Here is a 22,457-nt window from a genome sequence, read left to right as displayed (position 1 = left end):
CGCAGGGAAATCGACGGGAAAAAGGGATCTAAGCGGCCAAAAGAGCGTCTGGTGGATCTTCTACCGCTGAACCATGAGAATCCAGTCGACATTTCTCTAAGAGAAGGGAATAGGTGCCCGAAAAGAGCCTGTTAATCAGCGTCGATGCGCGCAGCCAAAAATGACGACAGTGGGACAGTGATTTTCTTCCTCTATCTCGTCATTTTTTTGCATTCAGATGCTTGGATGCAACTCATCTCATATGTATTCAGATTACAAAGGAAGGGCTGGAAACCGAATCATATCCAACACAGACGCAAGTGCGCACAGAGACGTTTCATCCTGGAAACCGTTTCCAGCGACTAATTACGCGGAGATATTGGTGTTTTTTGCGCCGCGGAAGGATTTTGAACTTTCGCATGAAAACTTACTCTGTGAGTACAGTTCTGAAAAGGTCGATATAGCCCCAACCTTCAGGGGCGATGAGTAATCCACGACGCAGCAACTGATAAACCTGTAAAAACCTGGACTGTGACTGGCGCGTTTGGATACCTTATCCTGTGGGTCGCTTATTTCTTTCATATGGCTTCCATCTTCGGGGTTTGTAATCTACTCTTCCATTATTGACATTTCATGGCTGTAGAGTGTGGCAACAGTAGCGTGTGGCGAAAGAGGACGGTGCAAGACTAACTGGGGTGAAGACAGTATACTTTTATTGCCTTATTTCCAAAGAGGAGACATTGCGCACGGGCATTAACGACTGCAGCAACTACAACCCAGACTTTTTTTTATTTCACTGAATCCTTTGTTATTTCTTTCGCTGCTGTCATCGTAGTATGTCTGCACTTCGAAAGAAATTTGGGGACGATTATCAGGTAGTGACCACCTCATCTAGCGGGTCTGGATTCAACCAGCCTCCCCCAGAGAAAAAGAGGAAGAGGCAGCGGTTCGTGGACAAGAACGGGCGATGTAACGTCCAGCATGGGAACCTGGGTGGTGAAACCAGTAGATATCTCTCAGACTTATTCACAACACTAGTAGATTTGAAATGGCGCTGGAATCTGTTTATTTTCATCCTCACCTACACAGTCGCTTGGCTCTTCATGGCGTCTATGTGGTGGTGCATCGCATACATCAGAGGAGACCTCAACAGAGCCCACAATGACAAGTACACTCCATGTGTGGCCAATGTCTATAACTTTCCCTCAGCCTTTCTCTTCTTCATAGAGACCGAGGCCACTATAGGATATGGTTACAGATACATCACAGACAAATGCCCCGAGGGGATCATTCTCTTTCTTTTCCAGTCGATCCTCGGATCAATTGTCGATGCCTTCTTGATCGGCTGCATGTTCATCAAGATGTCTCAGCCCAAGAAAAGGGCCGAGACGTTAATGTTCAGTGAACACGCGGTGATTTCTATGCGAGATGGAAAACTAACTCTCATGTTCAGGGTCGGCAACCTGCGTAACAGCCATATGGTCTCTGCTCAGATCCGCTGCAAATTGCTGAAAGTAAGTGATGCTACTTTTAGTCGGGATGCATTGACTGTTTTAGTTCTATTCCTTTTGTGTATCATGGCTCAGTCCATGCCTTTTTTCTTTTTTAGGTAACTGATGCTGAAAGGCCTACACACTGACATTCAAGCCCACTCTAAACATTAAGCCATGACTACAATGTTGTAAATAAATACAAATAGACCATAAGTCACCAAGACATTTTTTCCAAAACTGATGGGGGAAATCTGTCAAGTTTGCCAAGAGACCTTCCTGTCCCTATAAGAACTCGAGAAGAACACTTTGTTCATATGCCAACTGTTTTAAAATGGTAATGTGTTATACAACTTGTATAAATGTGCTGCTGTCCCTTATTAGGAGAACATCATCTATGGATTGCCCTGCTGTCCACCTCCTGGCTTCACAAAAGTCCTTAGTAAACGTATACAAACTTTGAAATACTCTACAATACAAATATCCACCAATTATTATGTAATATATAGGAATAGAGTAATAATATAGGGAATTAAATGCAGGCTCCCAAAAAGTTGAAGGTAAGTATAAACTCAGTTTCCCCCAATGCCCACTGTAACCATATCCATCTAAATTATTAAAACAGTTTGATAAATTCTAATTCCATGTGCTGACACAGCAGGTGAAGGCAGACAAATCCAGAGAAAACTCAATTTAAAGCAGTGGATTTGATTCAGTTGTGTCAAATATGACACATTTTAAGTCCCGGTGGTACATCAAATCACATTCTAATTTGGATATTCTTGACAATGTCAATTAAGGAAATTATAGCATTTTTCTCTGATACGTTGATTTGTTGCTCTGATTGCATGTACATGTGAAAAGCTCCAACAAAGGCTCTGATGTGCTGTAGATAAGTCTGTCTTACCCCTTCCTTCCCCCACTCAACATCTCTGTCTCATCCTGTACGCTTCCTTAGTCTCGCCAGACGCCCGAGGGCGAGTTTCTTCCGCTGGATCAGTTGGAGCTGGACGTGGGTTTCAGTACCGGGGCAGACCAGCTCTTCCTCGTCTCACCACTCACGATCTGCCATGTGATTGACACCAAAAGCCCCTTCTACGACCTCTCCCAGAGGTCCATGCAAACAGAGCAGTTTGAAATTGTGGTGATACTGGAAGGAATAGTAGAGACTACAGGTGAGTAAAAGCAAACATGCATTAAATAGGCCTGCTGTTACACATTGAGAGCTTGTTTTGCTGCATGTTGTTGCTGCAGGCTAAATGTACAGTAGCTGAAGATGTTGTGTTGTCAGTTACAATGTTTTGAAGTGCTGCAATATCGATTTCTGCAACAAATCTCATGGATAATTTTGACCTCTATTAGGTGTTAATAAATCCAAATGGACACACTGTTGACCTTTTTATTGCATTTTATTGATTTTTGCTTCTGTGGCACACATAGATGCAAGTAATAGCAGCGGTGAACATTATACATCGTAGATGATCCATTTTATGTTGCAGGCATCGAGTGAACCAGTTTTTAATCCATGCATTAAAACACCTTCTGGGTTTCGGGGGAAGTTGAGGCAAGATTTAAACCACATGAGAGTTGTGAAACTATTTCAAACTCCAGCATCTGAAATAAATTCAATTCCTCACGCCTTTGTGGCCGTGCAGCGCTTACCTCGTGGCTGCTTTTCTCTGAGGGGATAATAATTTGCTTTCTATGGTCCCTTTGGAATTAGAGAATTCCATTTCCACAAGATGAGTAATGCCCGGAGTAAAATTCTCCACTGTGGTCATTTTGAATTCAACCGTTTATTTGACACAGCTGATATATTGTGTAGTGTGGGGAGAGCTCCTTTAGGATTATGGAGTGAACAGAGGAGCAGTTGTAATAGGTTGGTTCAGAGAAAACAGCATGTGGAGATGTGACAGGAAGACTGACACAGCAGATAGCAATTAGCAAAGATCTTCAGTTCCTAATAGATAGTTTGAATCATTTAATGCACTTTCATTTAAGTCATTCAGTTGAGATGTAACTTACGTAAAGATTCTTCAGTCTATGACTAAAGCATTTATGTCAATTTGATGAGATTTGACATATTCTCAAGCATGGTGCATATAGATGTTAATGTACAATGTTGAGTATGAGTACAGTTTGGGTTTAGTGTTGGATATGTCCAACATAAATGTATCTGCTCACTGTTTCTTTCTTTGTTTCTTCTTTCTCTCAGTTGATTATCTATTAATCCAATTAATTACCAGTAAACATGTAGTTTCAAAGTTTTTTTTGATGAGAGTAATTGTAAAATTGCTGTTGTGTACAGGTTGCTTTGGTTTTAAGGTATGGAAATATTCATTGCGGCGATGTGACTGAATTATCATTCATATATTAGCGGGTATTTTTAGTATGACAGTGACTGTCACAGCAGCGCGTGTCCTCGTATCAAGTATTATAGTCACAATCTCAGCTTTGATTAAACTGGTTGGTTTGGGAATGTTATGCTCACGTTTTTAGGAGCAGTTGTGGTCATGTGAAGTCGGTGGAAAAGGCTGATGTGAAAACAAATCTATGGTTAAAAATTGATGTACAGTGAAAGTCTAAATCCTCAGACGCTTTCATTCCTGGCCAATGTAACTCTGTTTCCATGGCAACCTCTCCTTGAGTATTCAGGATTGCAGCACTGCACCTAAACTTAGTTGTTTTTTTTATTCCTATGGTATAGGAATCATATCGCAATTTCAGTAATAAAACAGGCAAACATGCAAAGCAGAACATTAAATTAAATTGCTTTGTTGACAACATGGCGTGGTATTAAGGAGGATCTCTCTTCTGAAATATGAAAAGCACACGGAGGCGTTGCTGTGAGGAGTGCTTGCCAGAACAGGTGTTACAGCAGAGAAAGAATAAGATGAAATATTTATGAGGCTTGGTGTTTACTAGTGAAGAACCTGTCCAACTCCCCAGATCTAGGTTGTTGTTGTTTTTGTTATGTGTGGAAAACCGTCTGGAACACAAGTTAAAGTACTTTCCACTACAGATTAAAGCTACACGATCATTGTCTCTGTGTCCTTCCTACTAGATAATAACAAACAACAGTGTACCCTTTTTGACACAGTAACCTTCTGTACTGCATTTATTATATCTAATCTTTTGGACTGACTGAAGTTTTCTTTATGCACAAGAAAAGAGAAAAATGTGTGTATCGTGGAGCAGCACAGATATAGAATGGTTCCATTTTGCTGTGGCCTCTCCATTATATAAAAAGACACGAGCTATTTCTTATTCCTTTTGAAGAGGAGCCCGATGTGTTTTTGATCACCACCTGAGTAAGACACACCATCCAAATCAGACATGTATGTCTGGTAGCAGCAGATTTTCTTCTGGACTAATGACAGTTGTGGTTTTGTGGTATCGCGTCTGGTTTTCTTTTTACGGAAGATGTTGTGCTGCTGTGGATGAATTGGCTTTACATCACGTTGCAATTAATGTACTGTACTGCTCTGTACTGTACATGCCGTCTGAATGCTTGCCCTGCAAAAACACGATAGCTGTAAGAAAGAAAAGCACAAACAAGAAGCCTGTAGTAACACGTTTTGGTTGAGTTAACAGCAATAACAGGGATAATGTCTGACACAATAACAATCAATAAAAGCAACACAAACCACATCACTCCCCAACAAGTATAGAGTTACAGTGTCATTGGCTACAGAGCAAATATGCATGCAAGGCTCTGTGTGTGAGCGCGTCATCCCCTTGTTGCTTTGTTAATGTGAATCTCAGCACAATAACCCCAAGCTCAGGTACTCCTGCATTATTTGTGCATTGCAGGCATTGATTTTTGTTTGGATAACAAAGGAGGAATTGAACACGGCCAGAGTGAATAACAAGTAATGACTGCAGCCCGGGAAAAAATTATGATCAGTACTATTAATAAAATGAATTAACATTTTGTGACAAAAATAAATACCTGCTAGATTTTATGGTTGGACAATACGTTTCTACATTCTCACAGAGTCCGCAGTGCAGTAACTTCTGCTCACTTGTAGTATGGTGGAGTAGTAACATTACATAAATGTAGCACTCATACCATAGAAAAACACGTTCAAATAAAGAAGATTTAGCAAAAGTCAGGGTAATGAGTAATACAGGTAATTCAGAACACTGTGTAACTCTGTAACAAGTGGTCACAGGCTTCTTTTTTCACAGACCGTTTTTTCTTGTCATAAAAATGATCTGTTCTGCGTATGTTCCGTTCTACTCTGTAGCCTTGCTGGAAGACCTACTGGCTGCTAAACGCTAACGCTAACTTTGTCCCGTAGTTCGAAGGTTCACTTTGTCTGAAGTATTTTATTTTATTCTTTTTTTTAATTATTGTATGCTTTTTTAAATTCCCCTCTGATCATTTTTGAGGTGAGAAATAAACTGTGTAGATTTTGAATATTTGCAAATCTACTAAAATTGATGGCGAATTGCAAAATTGTCCCGATGTTATCGGAGTTAAGAAAGCTCAATAAATTGGTTTGAGGCGAAGCTAACTCCTGCAGGGGTTGATTGCTAGTCAGCGGGCTAGTCAGGCCCACAGACCCTGCTGTGTGGTTCTATTGCGGAGGAGCAGAGCACAGTGGGGCTTATCAGAGACTACCATAGTCATAATTAATATTCATATTATCAATATCAATTTTACATTTTCTTAAAACTGACAATATTCAAAATCTACAAAGTTTATTTTTAGCCTCAACAATGATCAGAAGTGAATTTATTAATGAAATAATATGATAACTGTAAATAATAAAGACCATAACCATTAACATATTACCATTGTTTGCTGGTAACCGGGTAGCCTAACAGACTAATGGAACAAAACGCGAGCTCCCGTGGCCTGTCTAGTTCTTTAAAGGGTTGGTTAGCATCATAGTTAACATTAATGTTTAGTAGCCTGTAGCCAATCAAAGGCAGAGTAGGGGAGGCTCTTCCCGCACCGCATACTGGGTGTGCTCTCCCATGCATGTGCAGAATGGATTGGGCAGCTGGGAAGAATCGGGCACTGACATTACTAATGACATGACCATGACTCAGTTCTATTCTAGCGTCTCAGGAAGCTGTGACGGTAGCTAAGTTCCCATCTGACTCTGTGTTACAACTAGCATACTTTTTCCTTTTATTTATAGTACATACTGCAACTGCCCTTACATAGTACGCATGCAGGCATTGTGCATTCAGTTGGGCTATACTACTTCCTCATAACATTGCACTTGAATTTTGACCCTCTTGCTCATATATCTGCTGTGCTGAGGATTGTGGGTTGGAATACCCAGAAAAGTATGCTGGCTTGAATACTGCAAAAAGCGATTTTTGTCATACTGAATTTGACGTATTTTGTGTTAGGAGATACTAAATATTTTTCTGGCATACTAAATAGTATGGTAGTATGGGTATTGGAACTCATAGCAAATGCATTTTTCAGGAAATTTCCAGGAAATCTGCAAAAGAAAATGTATTTGTGTTTCCATCCATCACTGTTGTGCAAATATTAGGAGTCAGTGCATTAAGAGAATCAGCTAGTGGCGTTAATTCTCCAGCCTGTTGCTAACAGACCATTGCAGAAGAAGAGGGTGACGTAATACAAAGAACGCCAGTCAAACGGTGGTTAACAATGTAGAAAACATGATGAAAATATGGTATTTATGTTTGTTCCATATACTCATATGTCCCCTCAGTTAATCCGAAGTTTCAGTGAACATTTAAGTTACATGCTTCATGTACTGTGCGTCGTAATTTATTCACACTAAGTCTGTTTCCATTATACTCCAACTTTTCCCTGTCAGCCAAGAGTAAAAATATTTTTGCAATATTTTCAATTTTTTGTTGATGGAGGGTTCCACTTTTCTTTTTTTCTTAAATGTGCAAACAGGTGGAATGAAATGCACTTAATGTCACAGTGAGCCAGCATGCACAATACCAGGAGCAGCTAAAAAGAGTAATCATTTATTGAATAGTTTCTACCAAAGGGCCTCTTCTAAATATATCAAGTTCATCATGAACACATTTTGATATAGTAACATATTGATAGATTTGCAGGGTCTTGACCTGACTTTGACTCACCAGCTGATTCTGAACTACTACCAACTTAAAATACATCAGAAGTTTAGATAAGTGTCCCATTAACACCAGTAATGCTGTTCAACACTGCAAAGGCTTAAAAAACAAGCCAGAGGCAATCTGTTCATTAGTGGAGCTGATTCTTGGGAACCCAAAATAAACTGTAGCTGCCAGCGACAGACGTTTAGGTTCCTCCATCCATGAAACGAATCAGTGTAATGATTTTCAGTGTTGGATTTGTACATGATGCAGTTACACCACAACACTCCTATCTGAACGCTGCAGATCCCGTATGCTGAAGATCTAATCTAATGTGTATTATATAATTTAAGACCAGGCAGTTTTCAGCTTAAAGAAATAATAACCAACAAGCATAAACAAGCTGATGATTTATTTTGCGAGGAACTCACTCACTCATTCAACAGAAAGAGGTTTGTCAGCACATCAGTCTATCCCGGAAATTTTGTATAGTGTTTGGGGTCTCATATAGTCGCAGATCTTCACCAGCTCTGCAAAGTGTTTTTAAATTTACTCATCAGCTACGAAAAGCAATAATTCACGAGGATAAACTCTATCATTAACACAAACCTCTTTTCTTTTCAGAGAGATGTGACTGTCATGCAAATGTGTGCAGGGTGATCATTACACTTGCCGTGCATTTCACGGCAAGTGTAATAAAACGCTGCAAATAAGTCATATTTAGACATGTTTTTTACAAGGTTTTTTAGGAAGTGAACGTCATGATAAAGTCTGCTGTCTTGTTGTTTATTTAAATGTTTGAATTAGTTTGCTCAGAGAATTTTCAGATGGACTTTATTTCACTCTTTTGGTAACACAGCACATTTGTACCGCAGGCAAACACTCGCTGCTTACCAAACTAACTAATAATCCCCATGTTTCTAAATGATTTTCCACCTGAATGTGTGATGTACACGAAACACAGCGTCCCACTTCATCTCTTGATTTGGTTATTAGGCAAAAGATGGGAAAAATATCAAAAAGTCTCTTCTGTTCGATAACGTCTCGTGTTGATTTTGATTATTTTGAAAGATTTCTGTCAGCCCACTCTTTTTCATACTGCTACAAGGCAGTGTTATGGAATAAAAAATAGAATATCCGAGCTATCTGCTCATTTTAAAATGAGTGTGGGTGGCAGGGGGTTAGTTGCATATAGACTGGATCAACTGTTAATGTTTATTCATGTGTGCATAAATGCAGTATGTGACTGGAGAAAGCAGCTCTGAATAATGAATTGCCTACCTGCTTAGTATTTGAAATTGTGCCACTCTATCTTTTAAATGAAGTCTGTGTTTAGACCTGTGTAGTATGAAAATATCTAGATCTAAGATCTAGAATAATATACGATCAGATATATTAACTCTTTATTTAAAAAAAGGCATTAAAGAGACTCTTGTCACTCAGTTTAGGTAAATAAAAAAGTAATTACCTGACCTAATAATAATGTTGTTATATGATAATCATCACAGCTTCAATTAAGTAACTGTTGTGCAACAAATACACATAAAGTGTATATTTAGAAATTAAATTAGGAATAATAATTGCTCCGTCCAGACAGTCAGCATAATTAATTTGAAACGCCTATTGCCACTGATTAGCAGAGCAGTCTATGTCATGACCCGATCTGTGTTTTATCATGAGTAGCAGTAATTGAAATGAAAATGCAGAACGTTTCTATTGTGCCGGAGGCCTAATAGTTTCAATCATATCAGTAAGAGGTCCTAGCCCCGGAGGTCTGGGGTCGCCTGACGTCAGGAGCTCCAGAGCTTAAGTAAACAGCGGCGCAAGTGAACCCCGGATACGAGTCAAGTCTGTGCCGTCCTCTGGAGGAACTGACCGTAATTTATTCTGAGTCATTACACCGTGAGTGTGTCTTCCCTTCCCGGTGCGGCTGTCCCTGTTGCAGCCACGGGGGTCAAAGAGTTGAAGAGGGTTCAGTGGGGAAGCTAAGGCTGCAGATCCGGTGAGAGCAGGAGTTTCCAATTAATTCTAATGTGCTCAGGGTGAGAACTCAGGAGAGACGTGTCTGTCCCTGCTGAGCTCCACCTGTGTAGCGTTAAGCCCCACGTTGGATACCTTACAGCTCACTTGTTAAAATGTGTTTCATACGTTTGGTTCATTTGAATTAATCAACAACACATTTTTCAGCTATCTTCCTTGAATATCTCAGCATGACAAATATGGATAATGCTAGCAGTGTCGCAAAGAGGTGTGAATATACACAAGTGTGGACCTGAATACAATGATATACTCATACACTTTCCTGGTAATCGTCCTAGTAAAGCACATTATGTGTAAATTGCAAGACTTTTAATTGTAGTGGAGTATTTTTACATTATGGTACTTTTACTTGAGTCAAGAATCTTCCACCACTGGGTTTTTACACAGTAAAGCAGCGTGAATTTGAAATGACATTGGAAATGATTTCATAGGTTTGCTTAATATAAATGCTATAGTACATTATATTATTATGGAATGGATATACAATTATGAAGATCTATATAATCAAATGAAATATATTATAATAGTCCTAAAATGAATAGTGTGTTCCATTTTATGAGTCTTTATTATAGTGTTGCTATACTGGATTGTAATGGACTGTATGCTACATATACTGTATATTGGAGTTATATTTACAATTTAATTCAGTTCATTGCAACAACAACAAAAAATACACCCTCAAAATCACCACAGAGACGAGTCAACACGTCACAAAGTCGACAAATTAACTGAACTTTAGCTTCACAAAAGATCTGTTGCAAAACTGTTGGATATGATTACGTTGTAAAAGTGTTCATGATATTTTGTCCACCCACTGTATACTGGCATCTGCTGAACAACTCATTACACTCATTACACAAGGGCAGCCCTGTTTGCTGGAGCTTGCATGCTGCTTTGAGTAAGGCTGAAATTAGCTTTACTAATTTTAGATAAACAAACAGGGGTATTCTAGGATCGCATCTGTGAGATTTACCTCTTATGTCTACTGTACATACAATAATTGCACTGGGGATGAACTCCACATAATGGGCATTGCAGCGAACCGGCGATGACATCCTGGATTCATTATCCCTTTTAGATGAACTGTGCTGGCTTCCCAAGGGGGAGCAAGGTAATTGTGTCTTTAGGGATTTGTCAAGTCCGTGTTGGATGGCAATAAATCACCAGCAGAGGAGGTGTGGTGGCAGACCTTGGATGAACTGTTGTGACCAAATCACCAGAAATGCATTCACCAATAACGCCTCAGTCTTCATGTCACGCTGAGAAGAGTGAGAAATAATTGACTAGGTCCTGGTTGTCTTTATCTTAGAAGACGTGCGCCCCGTGCTGTTTTTGGTAATTACTATGGTAAAAACTGTAGACCTCGATATTAACCCCTGTCTAGATGGAGGATGGACACTTGGGGCAAAGTGTTACATGGCCATAATTGAGATACAATTGTGGCTCCACTTGCCTAGGAGGTCATAAGGAAGGTTGTGATGCACTTGCAGTGTTGGTCACCGGCAAGCATTGATTGGTTGGGCTGCGACCGTCTCTTAAGTGTGGGTGAATCAATCCTGCGGCCTAAACACAGAGCCACATGAGCATGTTATTCTTAAGACCTGTCTTTTAGCAAGTACCTCCAGAGACTCCTCTCTTTCTGTTTTTGTCACTCAGACATGCTCAAATTTACTAGAATAATCTGCTCTCACACTCAAGTGACAAACTTGATAAAACAAGAGCTATGCTTTCTTACCAGCGAGTTACTCCTCTTTAACACCACCTATGTCTGAGATCTCTTCAGGCTTAAAAATTCCCTCTTTTGTGTCCCCGCTTTCAGCTGTAACTCCTCTTCATGATTCAAGTCGATTTAATACTCAAGATCAATATGAGATTAGAGCTCTCACTCACTCAGTCTGTTTCATGGAGAGAAAATGGTTTTCTGATCATTTCTGCACTCAATACAAAATGAGGAGCAAGTCAGTCATAGCTCCATTTGGTTTGGATGCCATGCGATTTTTCCTGTATGACCAATAGTGGTCGTTTGGCCTAAAGGAAATCCATCAAGTGCTTTTATGCTCAACTGGTTCCCTTTACAGCAGTATTGAGATTGCCTTCACTTGGTAATATGCGCTCTCCTGGCTGAGTTAATGGCCTACTGCCATATGTTCCTCTAGCCCGCCTGACATCCCACCTTGTGTGGAGATGGTTGGCAGCCCCTGCTCTGATTCCCTTCCCTTTCCACCAGCCTCCACACTCAAGCAATTGCTTCAGCATCCAGGCTCTCCCCTCCCCCACAGCAGTGCACTTCCCCTGCCTTTTCCCTCCATCAGCTTCCTCCTTGCTCTCATTGCTCAGCCAGTGCTGCATGTGGAATAAATACCAGAGCTGCACCTTCACAAATGGATCACATTGGAATACAGTATTTAACAGAGGGAGGGGACTTATTTCCATCTTTGAAAAAGTAAAACTGTGAAAAACGGGTCACTGAAGGCTTGTGGATTTCTCTACACTTTACCACTTGATGATGGTCACCATAGAAACAGATGATCAGACAGGACTTGTGGGCACAATAACAGTATCTGTATGAAAATCTGATTTGTCTAATCTTTTGTTTACCCTATTGTATGTAGGTATTGTGTTATCCTTTGTAACATTGAACAGAGTAACGAGTCAGTTGTAAAAAGCCAAACCACTAAGAACCACGTTATTCAGAGCTGTGAATTGAACGTTCCTCTCTTCAGTATAGCTTAAACGCACCACCCAGCCTCCTTGTACTCTCCTCTCCTTCAGCTTTACAGTACCGCATTCAGCGCAGCAGCTTAATATGTTGTTACACAGATCCTGAAACAAGACAAAGGGGAATTCTGCTTCCTGTTTTGCAATATGAAGAACAGGATAATTGTCTGGAATTAATTGCTGCTCCTCACAATCCAACGATGCAGCAAAGGCATTTTGTGGACACCCTTGGCTGCAGCGAGTGCCCGACAATGAGAGCAGGACGAATCGTGGTGTGTGGCGGTGCTCTGCATGTGCAGCATCCGCATTCACATGCTTGTTTTTGCTCGCATTTTTCTCATACACAACACTTGAGCTGATTCCACAGTGTGATAGACAGTCAGGGGACTTTGCTGACAGCACTGCAATGATGAGTGTGTGTAATAAATGGATCTCTGCTCTCAGGTCTGGCCTCTGACTTTTCTCTGTTCTCACTGTGTCAGGTACAGATCTGCAGCTGAGAATTTGATTGAGCCAGGCACCAAACGGATATGATCCTTCTACAACCTGGATGAGCTTCTTTTAGACGAGAGTCAGTGAATACCACTTAGGCTCGGGTTTTTTTTTAGCTACTATCAAGAAACACTGGCAGGCTGCCTCAGAGTTTACAGTGCTTTTCCAACCCCCAAAGAAACCATTTTATCTCCGCTGTCACTCTGTTGACTGCACGGCTGCTTCACTTTGTTGGACCTGAGAAGCAAACAGCTCTGTGTTATCAAAGGAAAGTGCATTTATTTAGAGTCTCAAGCTGAGATGACTTTTGGGCCACTTAATCTCAAAGTTTATTCTTGACACTTCCTGCCTCTTTGGCTTTTTTTTTTCCAGTCCATAATGGAATCAGATAGGAGTCTGTGAAATATTGCATAACACTGTACAGTGCAGGTAGAGAACCTGTAATCTCCGGACAGACATCCCATCTCAGTGCTGTGTATAGTCATTCCCAAAGTCCACTTCATTCACTTTAAAAAAACACATATGAGTTTGAGTTATGCCTGGAGAGTTCATTTAAAAACATGATTGTTGCTGAGATGGCAGAAAAATCTCACACATTGATGCAGAACATTTTTCTTCTATGATTTTTTATTATTTTGTTATTTGCTCTCTGAAGATACCTTCAATGAGATGCATTTGGTTTTTTTTTACATCTGTCTTGAATTCGTGGATTCAGCAGAGGATTATTCTAATGCCGCTCATGCTGTCACATGGTTATTGCATACAGTATGAAAGCAGTGAACTGCCTGGTGAACTTCAGCGATGAGGGACTTCTGATGGGATTTCACACTTGTGTAGGATTAAGATTTGCATTGGCCAGTCAGTCAGATCATCCTGTCCTTTATACTGAAGATATAGTTTTATGAAAAAAATTCATGGAGCAGCTCTTGATATGTCACATTATTAGCAGTTTTGCAATTTTCATTTTCAGTATTTATTATCTAATTGTGTTGCCGTTACATATCCTTTCTACTTTAATAATTGTTGTTTGATAATCGTTGATCTACGAGATGTTTTGGATGATTTTCTTTTTTTCTTTTTGTGCTTTATAAAAAAAAAATTAAAAAAAAATCTTACTTCCCTTTTAGGTTTTATTATTTTGTAGTAGATGTGAAAAAAATAAATAAATGATCTGGTGAAATGAGAAACACTAATCCATCTGAGAGTTGGAAAAGCCCCAAATTGGAGAGACAGGATTTTTACAGCAACAATACAAGTTTAATCTCAACAGTAAAATGTAAAAATAAGAACTGCAGTATGTGACAGGTTGATCATTAAAGATGTTTAAGCGATCCATTTATAAATGGTTTGTAAAATTCAAGTACATTTTACTCTAATACTTGTTTCTGTTACCTATGACGGTATTGATATATACAACATTAACATATCTACTCCTTACAACGTTGTTAGAGTAAATATGTGAGCAAACAGGTGGCTAATTGTATCTACAGCAGGCTTAGAGCAACATTAGCATTCTATAGCTGTGATTCTGGCCACCTGGCAAAAGGAAGTCCACTATTTCCTTTCCTTTAACTCTGTTCAGGTCTCCAGCAACTCTATAGAGGAGACAGAGAAATATATATGGCTCTTTAGCTGCTAAATGCTCCACTTTGTTCCCCAGCTAGTCACTGACCGTGTCTGTCAGCTGTTTGGTGCAGGTATATAGTGTACAGTACAGTGGGTTCCTCAGAGCTGTTTCACTCCTGCTGCTGCTGCTGGAAATGACTGATGAGAGTGAATCAAAACAGGAAAGAGACTGAAAAACTCTAAAATGCTCTGCAGAGGCATGCAGCCTTTTTCTGTGGTTTGATACAACAAGTGACCCCTTTCACCCCTACACATTGTTAGTGTCCAATTATTGATTAGTGCAGTTTGAAGTCAGTTTTGAATGCAGCATTTTCACCTGAAAGTAACTATAATCATTTAGGGTTTTTTTCTGGGACTTTTTCTGCTCTATTGTGTAACACTGATAACAACTGATAACAAATGATAATTTCAACCGAGCCTTCAAATACCCTCGCATATTGATAAAACTTCTAGCAGGAAAGACGGTGTCGTAATATGTCTCTTATGGAATCGTTATCTGCACAAGGATTTCTTTTAACACACACATGTGTTTGTTTGACCCTGGAACATATGTGTATGGTAAACCACAACCAGAACATTGCTGTTTACTCAAGGTGGTACAGAATCTCTTACTGTGCATCACTTTATTGAGGAGGGCCACTCACTCCATTGATTTGAAATGTATTGGTATTGGCTTATCACAAAGGGGAACAGATAACCATTTACTGAGAAGTGTACTGGATCCACAGACTTTCACATTTCTGTCCTAATGGGTTGGATGAGGAATTGCCTCTTCATCGATTCCAATGATGTTTTTCCCTCCTGGTTTCTTCAGCATTTCTCTTTCCCTGAATAGAGCTTGTGGAGTTTAACTGTATTTTTTTTTATTGTTAGTGAGTAGAAAAATGAATGAATCTGCATGTGTGTTGATTGGTGTTGATTCTTGTTTTTCATGTTTCATTAGAACTTGATGTAAGTAATGATGTCATTTTGGGCCAGTATATTAATAATATCATTTGCTATTACCCTGAAATAGTCCTGGTGGTAGAGTGGTTAAAGACATTGTTACCGCAGTGTTCCTTGTACCTATACAGAGTATAAAAAGTGTGTATAAAAAACAACTGAAGCTGTGTGTGCTTGTTTGGTTTTTTACATTTTTGACATACTGTATGTTAACTGATGTTACCAACACCTCTAACTGGCTGTGAAAACACTGCACACCACACTTCTAAGGTGCTTCTACCTCACTGGTGTAAAGTCCTTCAGCTACATGTTGCCAGCAGCAAACAGCAGCAGAGATAGGATAGGACTGTTGTTTCTCCCCTGCCATGTGTGTTTATGACACAATGCTCACACGATATCGAATGTGGTGCCATGAAGATGACACAGATGTAAGACAATATGATAGATGACAAGGGAGAAACTCGTTTTGTGCTTCACTGATGAGAAGTCAGTGTATGATTTACCTCTTGTGTCATAAAAAAAGGTCACGTTTCAGAGACAGTAAAACAATTTTGGTCTGACTCTGGAGCCGTAAGGATGATTTCACCCGTTCCCTGAATGGAAAATCCATTTTGAGTTGAGTTTGGATGTCGTGATCTGAGAGAGAGACTTTTGTTTTGTGTTGCCACTGTTACTTTTGACCAAACTCAGCAGTGAAGAGGTTTATTGCTGTCGCATGCACACATTCCTACAGTTTTGTTTCCATAGAAACACTGAGTCCTGGGCAGGCGTGTATTTTTGAGTTACATAAGCCTTTGCCATGCAGTAATACGAAATACACACCGATATGGGTATTCTCATTTGACTGGATTCCTATTTTAGGAATTACATTCAGTAACTTGAGAAAACATATTAATCTGTTTTTAATGTTTTGTGCTATTTTTAGCTGGTAAATTGTACTCTGTTTGATCTCAAGGTCTCTGTCGATCGTGTTTCTCCACATAATGCGTACGTTTCCATCACGTTTCAAACTGTGTCATGGCCTGAGTGAACGTGGAGGCACGCAGTTCACTGTTGTTGCTGTGTCTGTTATACTGCGTGCCATATGAATGTGGGTGTTAGCAGAGCAGCTTATCTTTGTCAACACAATTGTACATATGTGATGCAACCATGTCTATGATTATGCAACGGCTCAGGCATCAGCTCTTGAATAATGTACGCGAAGTAAATGCATATTAACGATCATGATTAAGTCTAGTGCCATTGTTAGTTTTTGAAGTAGGGTACAGTTAATTAGACCATCCACATCAGTGAGATTTCTTCCTCTTTTTTGTGTGGGGTTGAGTGGCTCTGGAGAAGGGGGATTGAGCCCCATGCCAGCAGGGTTCATGTCTTTCCAGAGACTGAGGTCTTACAGTAACTCCTACACCATCTGCAGGAACAATAGAGCATTATTAATAGATGTAAGATGAATCTATTCGGGTCTTGTGTATTACTGTAGCAACCTTTTGCCTCAGGCACAATTTCATTTCACTTGTTCCAACCTTTTTCCTGATCATGCACCACCAAAAGTAAAGCTATCGACGTTCTAGCCCTGTGTTTACTGTATGGGCGTCCAGTTAACATTGCAGCAATTTACTATTCAATAAAGCAGGTACGGCTGACTTCTGGTGGTGGTTAAGTTGGTTTTAAAACCAAAACACAGAGCACTTTACACCAGAATCACTAAATGTAACCTGTTGATGATCAAAGGTGACTATGTTTTGGCAGGAGGCAGTTTAAAAGGCTCACAATGCAATAAGATTTCCATAACTCAAAGCGCTTTGGCCCTAAAGTTCTCATTAGCTTTGCCCGCTTTATTCACTGCAACACACTTCCGTATGCCTAAAGGCTCCGGGACGGCAAAGCAATAGTGCAGAAGTAATACTGTGAATACCCAGAACGCACTTGATGTTCAGTCTCTTGCACATCTGCGGTTGTGTACCGAGCTGTTATCAGTGAATTATTTTATGACCTTGGGAATAGGGTGGAATCACAGATGCCTCCAGTTTCGATGATGACATCCTCACAATCAGCAGCGGTGTCTGACTGTGAGCGAGCGCTTCATCCCAGTTTTGACCCAACTGTCGCTGCCAGAACAATATTAAGCTGGTAATTAAAACATTTGATAATAAGCTACTGCTGTCGTTGATTTCCTAATGGATTTCAACAAGTCTTAACATGAGTGCCCCCAGCCATTCCTCTTTGCTAAAATAAGGGCTTTTGGGACTGATAGAACCAATTTAGTGTTTTGTTTAAGATGTGAACCTAATTATAGATTTTCTTTGCTCCTTTTCAGTAAGAAAGTGCTGTTTTCATTAGAATAGTATAGGCCAAGATGAATGGGGCTTTGCTGTGAGCAATGTAGCATGATATACCGCACAGGCAGCTAGCAGCTACTGAATAGTGGTGATTAGTAATCACTAATAAGCATCCAATAACTTTTTTTGTTGATCATTCATGATTTTGCTAATTGCATTCATTTGCTTCCAAAGACGTGAGGGGAGTTTTTAAGAAGGGATTTAATTCAGAGTCTCGTGTGAGGGAACATTTGCTTGAAGTGTATAAATCTCTTCTATCTTGTGCCGAATTTGCAAAGCATACTTAATGGGTACACACACAAACCCAGAAAATGCTTAATAGGATATCTCGTTTTAATTTGTAGTCGGTAAATGAGAGAAATTAACGCTTTTACTAAATTATCAGACTCACTTTGGCTTTTCTCCAGCTGAACAATGTTATGTAACAGATACTTCATGTAGCTTTTTTATGTTTTAGATTTAATTGGATTCCCTTTCTTGTGTCAGAAAGCTCAAAAGAAAATTTTGTGTGAGCTAGACCTCCTGAAGCCTTTGCTGGCGCTCTTGCAGTTTGATTATCTTAATCCTCTATCTTTTGTGGTTACCAGCCAAGCTAAAGGTGTGGACTGAACTGTTAAGTAGCATAAGAGGTGATGTGGAGAAGTGTTTTTCACTCGAAGCAGTTTTGAACTGTAGCATCACTCTTGTCGGTGGGTCGGTCAGTTACAAATTTGATATTAACCTATTTTTTGTTTTGTTTACCCTGAGCTTCCACATTAGTGCATAAAAAGACAACCCTGAACACAAACACACACCTGGGCTTTGTGTATCAGCTGACACTATGCACCCATCCGACACTAGTGTTTAATTTATAACTGTGTAGAAGAGACTGAGGTCATTCTGTAAGATCATATGTAAGGCAACATCAGGCATGACTTTAACAATGCTTTCCTAACTTTGTAAAACAAAACACAGCAGATAAATACATAGATACAATTTTACTGAATTGTTATTTCTTACTAAAAGAATAAATCATATATTAGCAATTTGTTAAAGAAATCTTCAGACTTAACAGGAATTACATTTATAGTGTAAACATCTTTAATGCAGCAACAAGTGGGTCAAGTTGGACTAATTATTGCAGCTCTAATATAATGTATACAAATTTAATTGAATTGAATAGATCGTCCCCGTCATTCATGATATCCGATCCAGCTATTTGAGTCGGTATAGCTTTAATTGCATTGACAGTTCCTTATGAACAGGAATTTCAGAATGAATTGGGTCTTTTATGGATAAGATAAGATAAGATAAGATAATCCTTTATTAGTCCCGCAGTGGGGAAATGTACAGGATCACTGTCATTGAATAAATAGCCGTTCTTATAAAACACATACAACAAATAACTTTTAATTATCTTTCAAGTTAGGCAGGAAATCAGTAATAAAAAAAAAAATCCATTAAGCTTTATTTAGGTAGCTGGCTCTGTAATACATTAAGTTCTTATTCATTGAGGCATTTTCGTTTGCATTGTTGTATATGGAACGATGCCAATCATATAATTAAATCAGGCCTCTGTTGTTGACTAGAGTCATGAAACATTTCATCTTCAGTCTTTATTGGGTTGATCTGTGCCAAGAGTGACACATCCTTTGCCATCGTTTTTGAGGCCTCAAATTGAACTTCTAAATCTGACAATTCATCCACTCAATGGTCTTTTTTTTTTCTTTCTTCCTTTTAACAGGGATGACCTGCCAAGCGAGGACGTCTTACACCGAGGACGAGGTTCTGTGGGGACACCGCTTCTTCCCGGTTATCTCCTTGGAGGAAGGCTTCTTCAAGGTGGACTACTCTCAGTTCCACGCTACGTTCGAGGTGCCCACCCCTCCATACAGCGTGAAGGAGCAGGAAGAGGCTCTGCTCCTCTCCTCGCCCCTCATGGCTCCGTCCCTGTGCAACAGCGGGGAGAAGAACAGCTCTCTGGACTGTCTGGAGACCCTGGAGGACAATGACAGCACCACCAAGCTGCCCACCAAGCTCCAGAAGATCACAGGGCGGGAAGGCCTGCCCAAGAAGCTACTAAGGATGAGTTCCACCACCTCGGAGATGACTTACAGCTTTGGAGACCTGCCCATGAAGCTGCAGCGAATCAGCTCTGTGCCAGGCGTCTCTGATGATAAGCTGATGGGTAAGACCTCCAAGATCAGCACGGAGACCATGAGTAAGTCTGTGGCGGACTTACCTCCCAAACTGCAGCGACTGGCTGGGGGAGGAGGGGGCAGGATGGACGGACACCTGCCGCCCAAACTCAGAAAGATGAATTCAGATCGCTTTACATAGAGCAGGCGACATATTTTAACTTATGCCATCCACCTTTGTTTCCCTACCTTGTACTATCCCTAATTTATTAATGGACAATATTCTTATATGAAAAGAAATGTAGAAAATGTGCACATATACCTTATATAAAGTAGGGTGACGGAATTGAGCACATTTGTCCCTGGATGAAAGTGCACATGCTATGAAAGACCTCTGATATTTTTTTTAGGATGATGTACAATTAGCACAATCTGGCATGTAAGAAACAGCGCATGTAGAGCAGAATCTCAATAATTTTTGGCATGACATTTATTGATATATTATTTTACAATAACAATTCTATCTGTGATTTTACAGACAGTGAACAATTGCACAAAGCCATAATGATTTACAACGTGGAAAATCTACATTACATGGTTCTAATTTGTGGTGACGAAAGGCACATACATTTGTTTTGAGTTGATTGCTTTTGTTGTTTAATGTAAAATTGTGGCAATGTTACGTTGATTGCATGCTCCTCTTATTGACTTAGCTATACAAAGGTAATAGACAAAGATGTTTAGCCTTAATTATATTACCTTGTTTCCATTTTCATGTTTGTTCACAGCTGGATTTTTGGTATTTCATATATAGACTATTTTACCATGTGCGATTTTATGACTTTATGAGTTGATCAAATACAGAATATGTTGCTGGATGATGCATTTTGCATTTGAAAATGTATTATTGGCATCATATGACCTGTCTGAAGTGGGCACAATCCCACACAATTTTCACTTGCTTATTAAAGTAACACTTAAGTTGAAAGAGTCAATACTTTTACTTGATAAGCACAAAGCAATCATTATATAACACCCTGTGATATTAGACAGCATTTATGGGCATTTTTCTCATAAATCACCTGCTTAGGACAGTAGTTCTGTGTGCAATTTCTTTTGCAATTGTTTCATCATATAACAAAATCAACCTAAATATATAGTAGGGCTGTGTGGTCATTCATAAAAGACACTCAATTAGAATTTCAACTTAGGTGTTACTTGTTAGATTAAGAGGTGGGCCCTGTGAGGAAATCATAACCTTTGTTTTAATAAGGGCCCATTATCTGCCTCCTTTGTGATGAAAGCAATAATATTATGACTATAATCTTTATATAGCCACAGGGTCTACCACAGCCCCATATTCATCCTGTTTACTGAATCCATGCCATATAATCTGGTTTTCTCTAAATGCATCATATACATTGTATGATACCCAATCTCTTCAGGAATAAAGATCTAACCTAACTGTTTAGCATCTTGCTACTTTGACTAGATCTAATGCATGCTTTACCCGTTCAAACAAATAAAATGTATTACTTATTACAGGGGGCGGTCATAATGATGAACGACCAACAACATGCTTACCTCACTGTAAAGATCCGGCATTGGCAGTGCGAGTGAATCTACCTGATATATAAATCTGATATTAACCAAAACCTGCGCATATTCAAACCACTGTGCACAAAACAATTTTGACTTAAAGCTTAACCTAGAATACAGACTTTACATCAGCTAGCTTGGGTCTGTCCAAGGGTGAAAAAAGTCCATCTACATGTTAATCAGTGAGCTTCAGAGATGCTGATAGGCAGATTTTGTAACCTTTGGACGGAGTCAAACTAGCTGTTTCCCCCTGTGTTTAGTGGTTATGCTAAGCTAAGCTAACAACTAAGCTATGTGCATGTATTATATGCATTTTGTAAGATGAGACAAAAAGCCCCAGTAAAAGTGATATACTTGGATGATCACGTTCTATGCCGACTGATACTGAACATGTGTTCTAGTGGATAACTGGACCAAAACCATATCAAAAATCTCAGGAGCAGAGATGTAGGCGGTTGTATCTTTTTAGAATCAGTGGTAAAGTCTGCAGACCTTCTTTCAAAAACACAAAAGACACAACATTAACGATGGATTGCTCTTGCTATTTTTGTACATTTATCTTGCCTCATTGACAACACATGCAGGACTGCAAACTGATGTGATCTATTTCTAAATCTGGAGCAAAACTGTGCCAGATAAAGGATTCCGCATTGAAACAGAGCCAGTGTCACTGCGAGAAGTCTTTTATTATTGTGCTCTCATTGTTTTGATCATACCCTGTGTAATCACTGCTGCTGGTCATATTTCACAGTACACCCTTTGTCGCTGTCAAAAACTGAACGGTGGTTCAGGAGATACCTTAAAGGACTCGTGGAGATAAGTCAGTGCCATGACTGTAGGTATCACAGGCAGATGGGTTGATTCTGTTTTTATTTTAAGAAAACCTTTTCTTCTGAATCTCTCAAATAAACTCCATCAATCAGAATAGCAAAACTACTGATGGCATTATCCTCTGACACCTTGGAGATTGGGTGCACATCCTTTAAAGCCACGTTAAATCAGCACTTGCTCTGCCAGAAAACACTCGCCCTTTACCACCAAGGAGAGCTTTG

General features: G+C 39.7%; 1 protein-coding gene across 1 annotated transcript; it reads left to right on the top strand.

The window, feature by feature from the left end:
- Positions 1–815: 815 nt before the first annotated feature.
- Positions 816–20,008, top strand: kcnj3a (potassium inwardly rectifying channel subfamily J member 3a; the record flags this gene model as incomplete). The annotated part of the gene is made up of 3 exons (XM_079170945.1): positions 816–1,493; positions 2,428–2,644; positions 19,413–20,008. 3 exons carry the CDS (start codon positions 816–818, stop codon positions 20,006–20,008), a joined length of 1,491 nt encoding a protein of 496 aa, XP_079027071.1.
- Positions 20,009–22,457: the final 2,449 nt, after the last annotated feature.

This window comes from Pholis gunnellus (assembly GCF_910591455.1).
Source record: "Pholis gunnellus genome assembly, chromosome: 12".
In the NCBI taxonomy this organism is placed as follows: Eukaryota; Metazoa; Chordata; class Actinopteri; order Perciformes; family Pholidae; genus Pholis; species Pholis gunnellus.
Note: the sequence above shows the minus strand (reverse complement) of the source record. Positions and strands in the feature narration are given on the sequence as shown.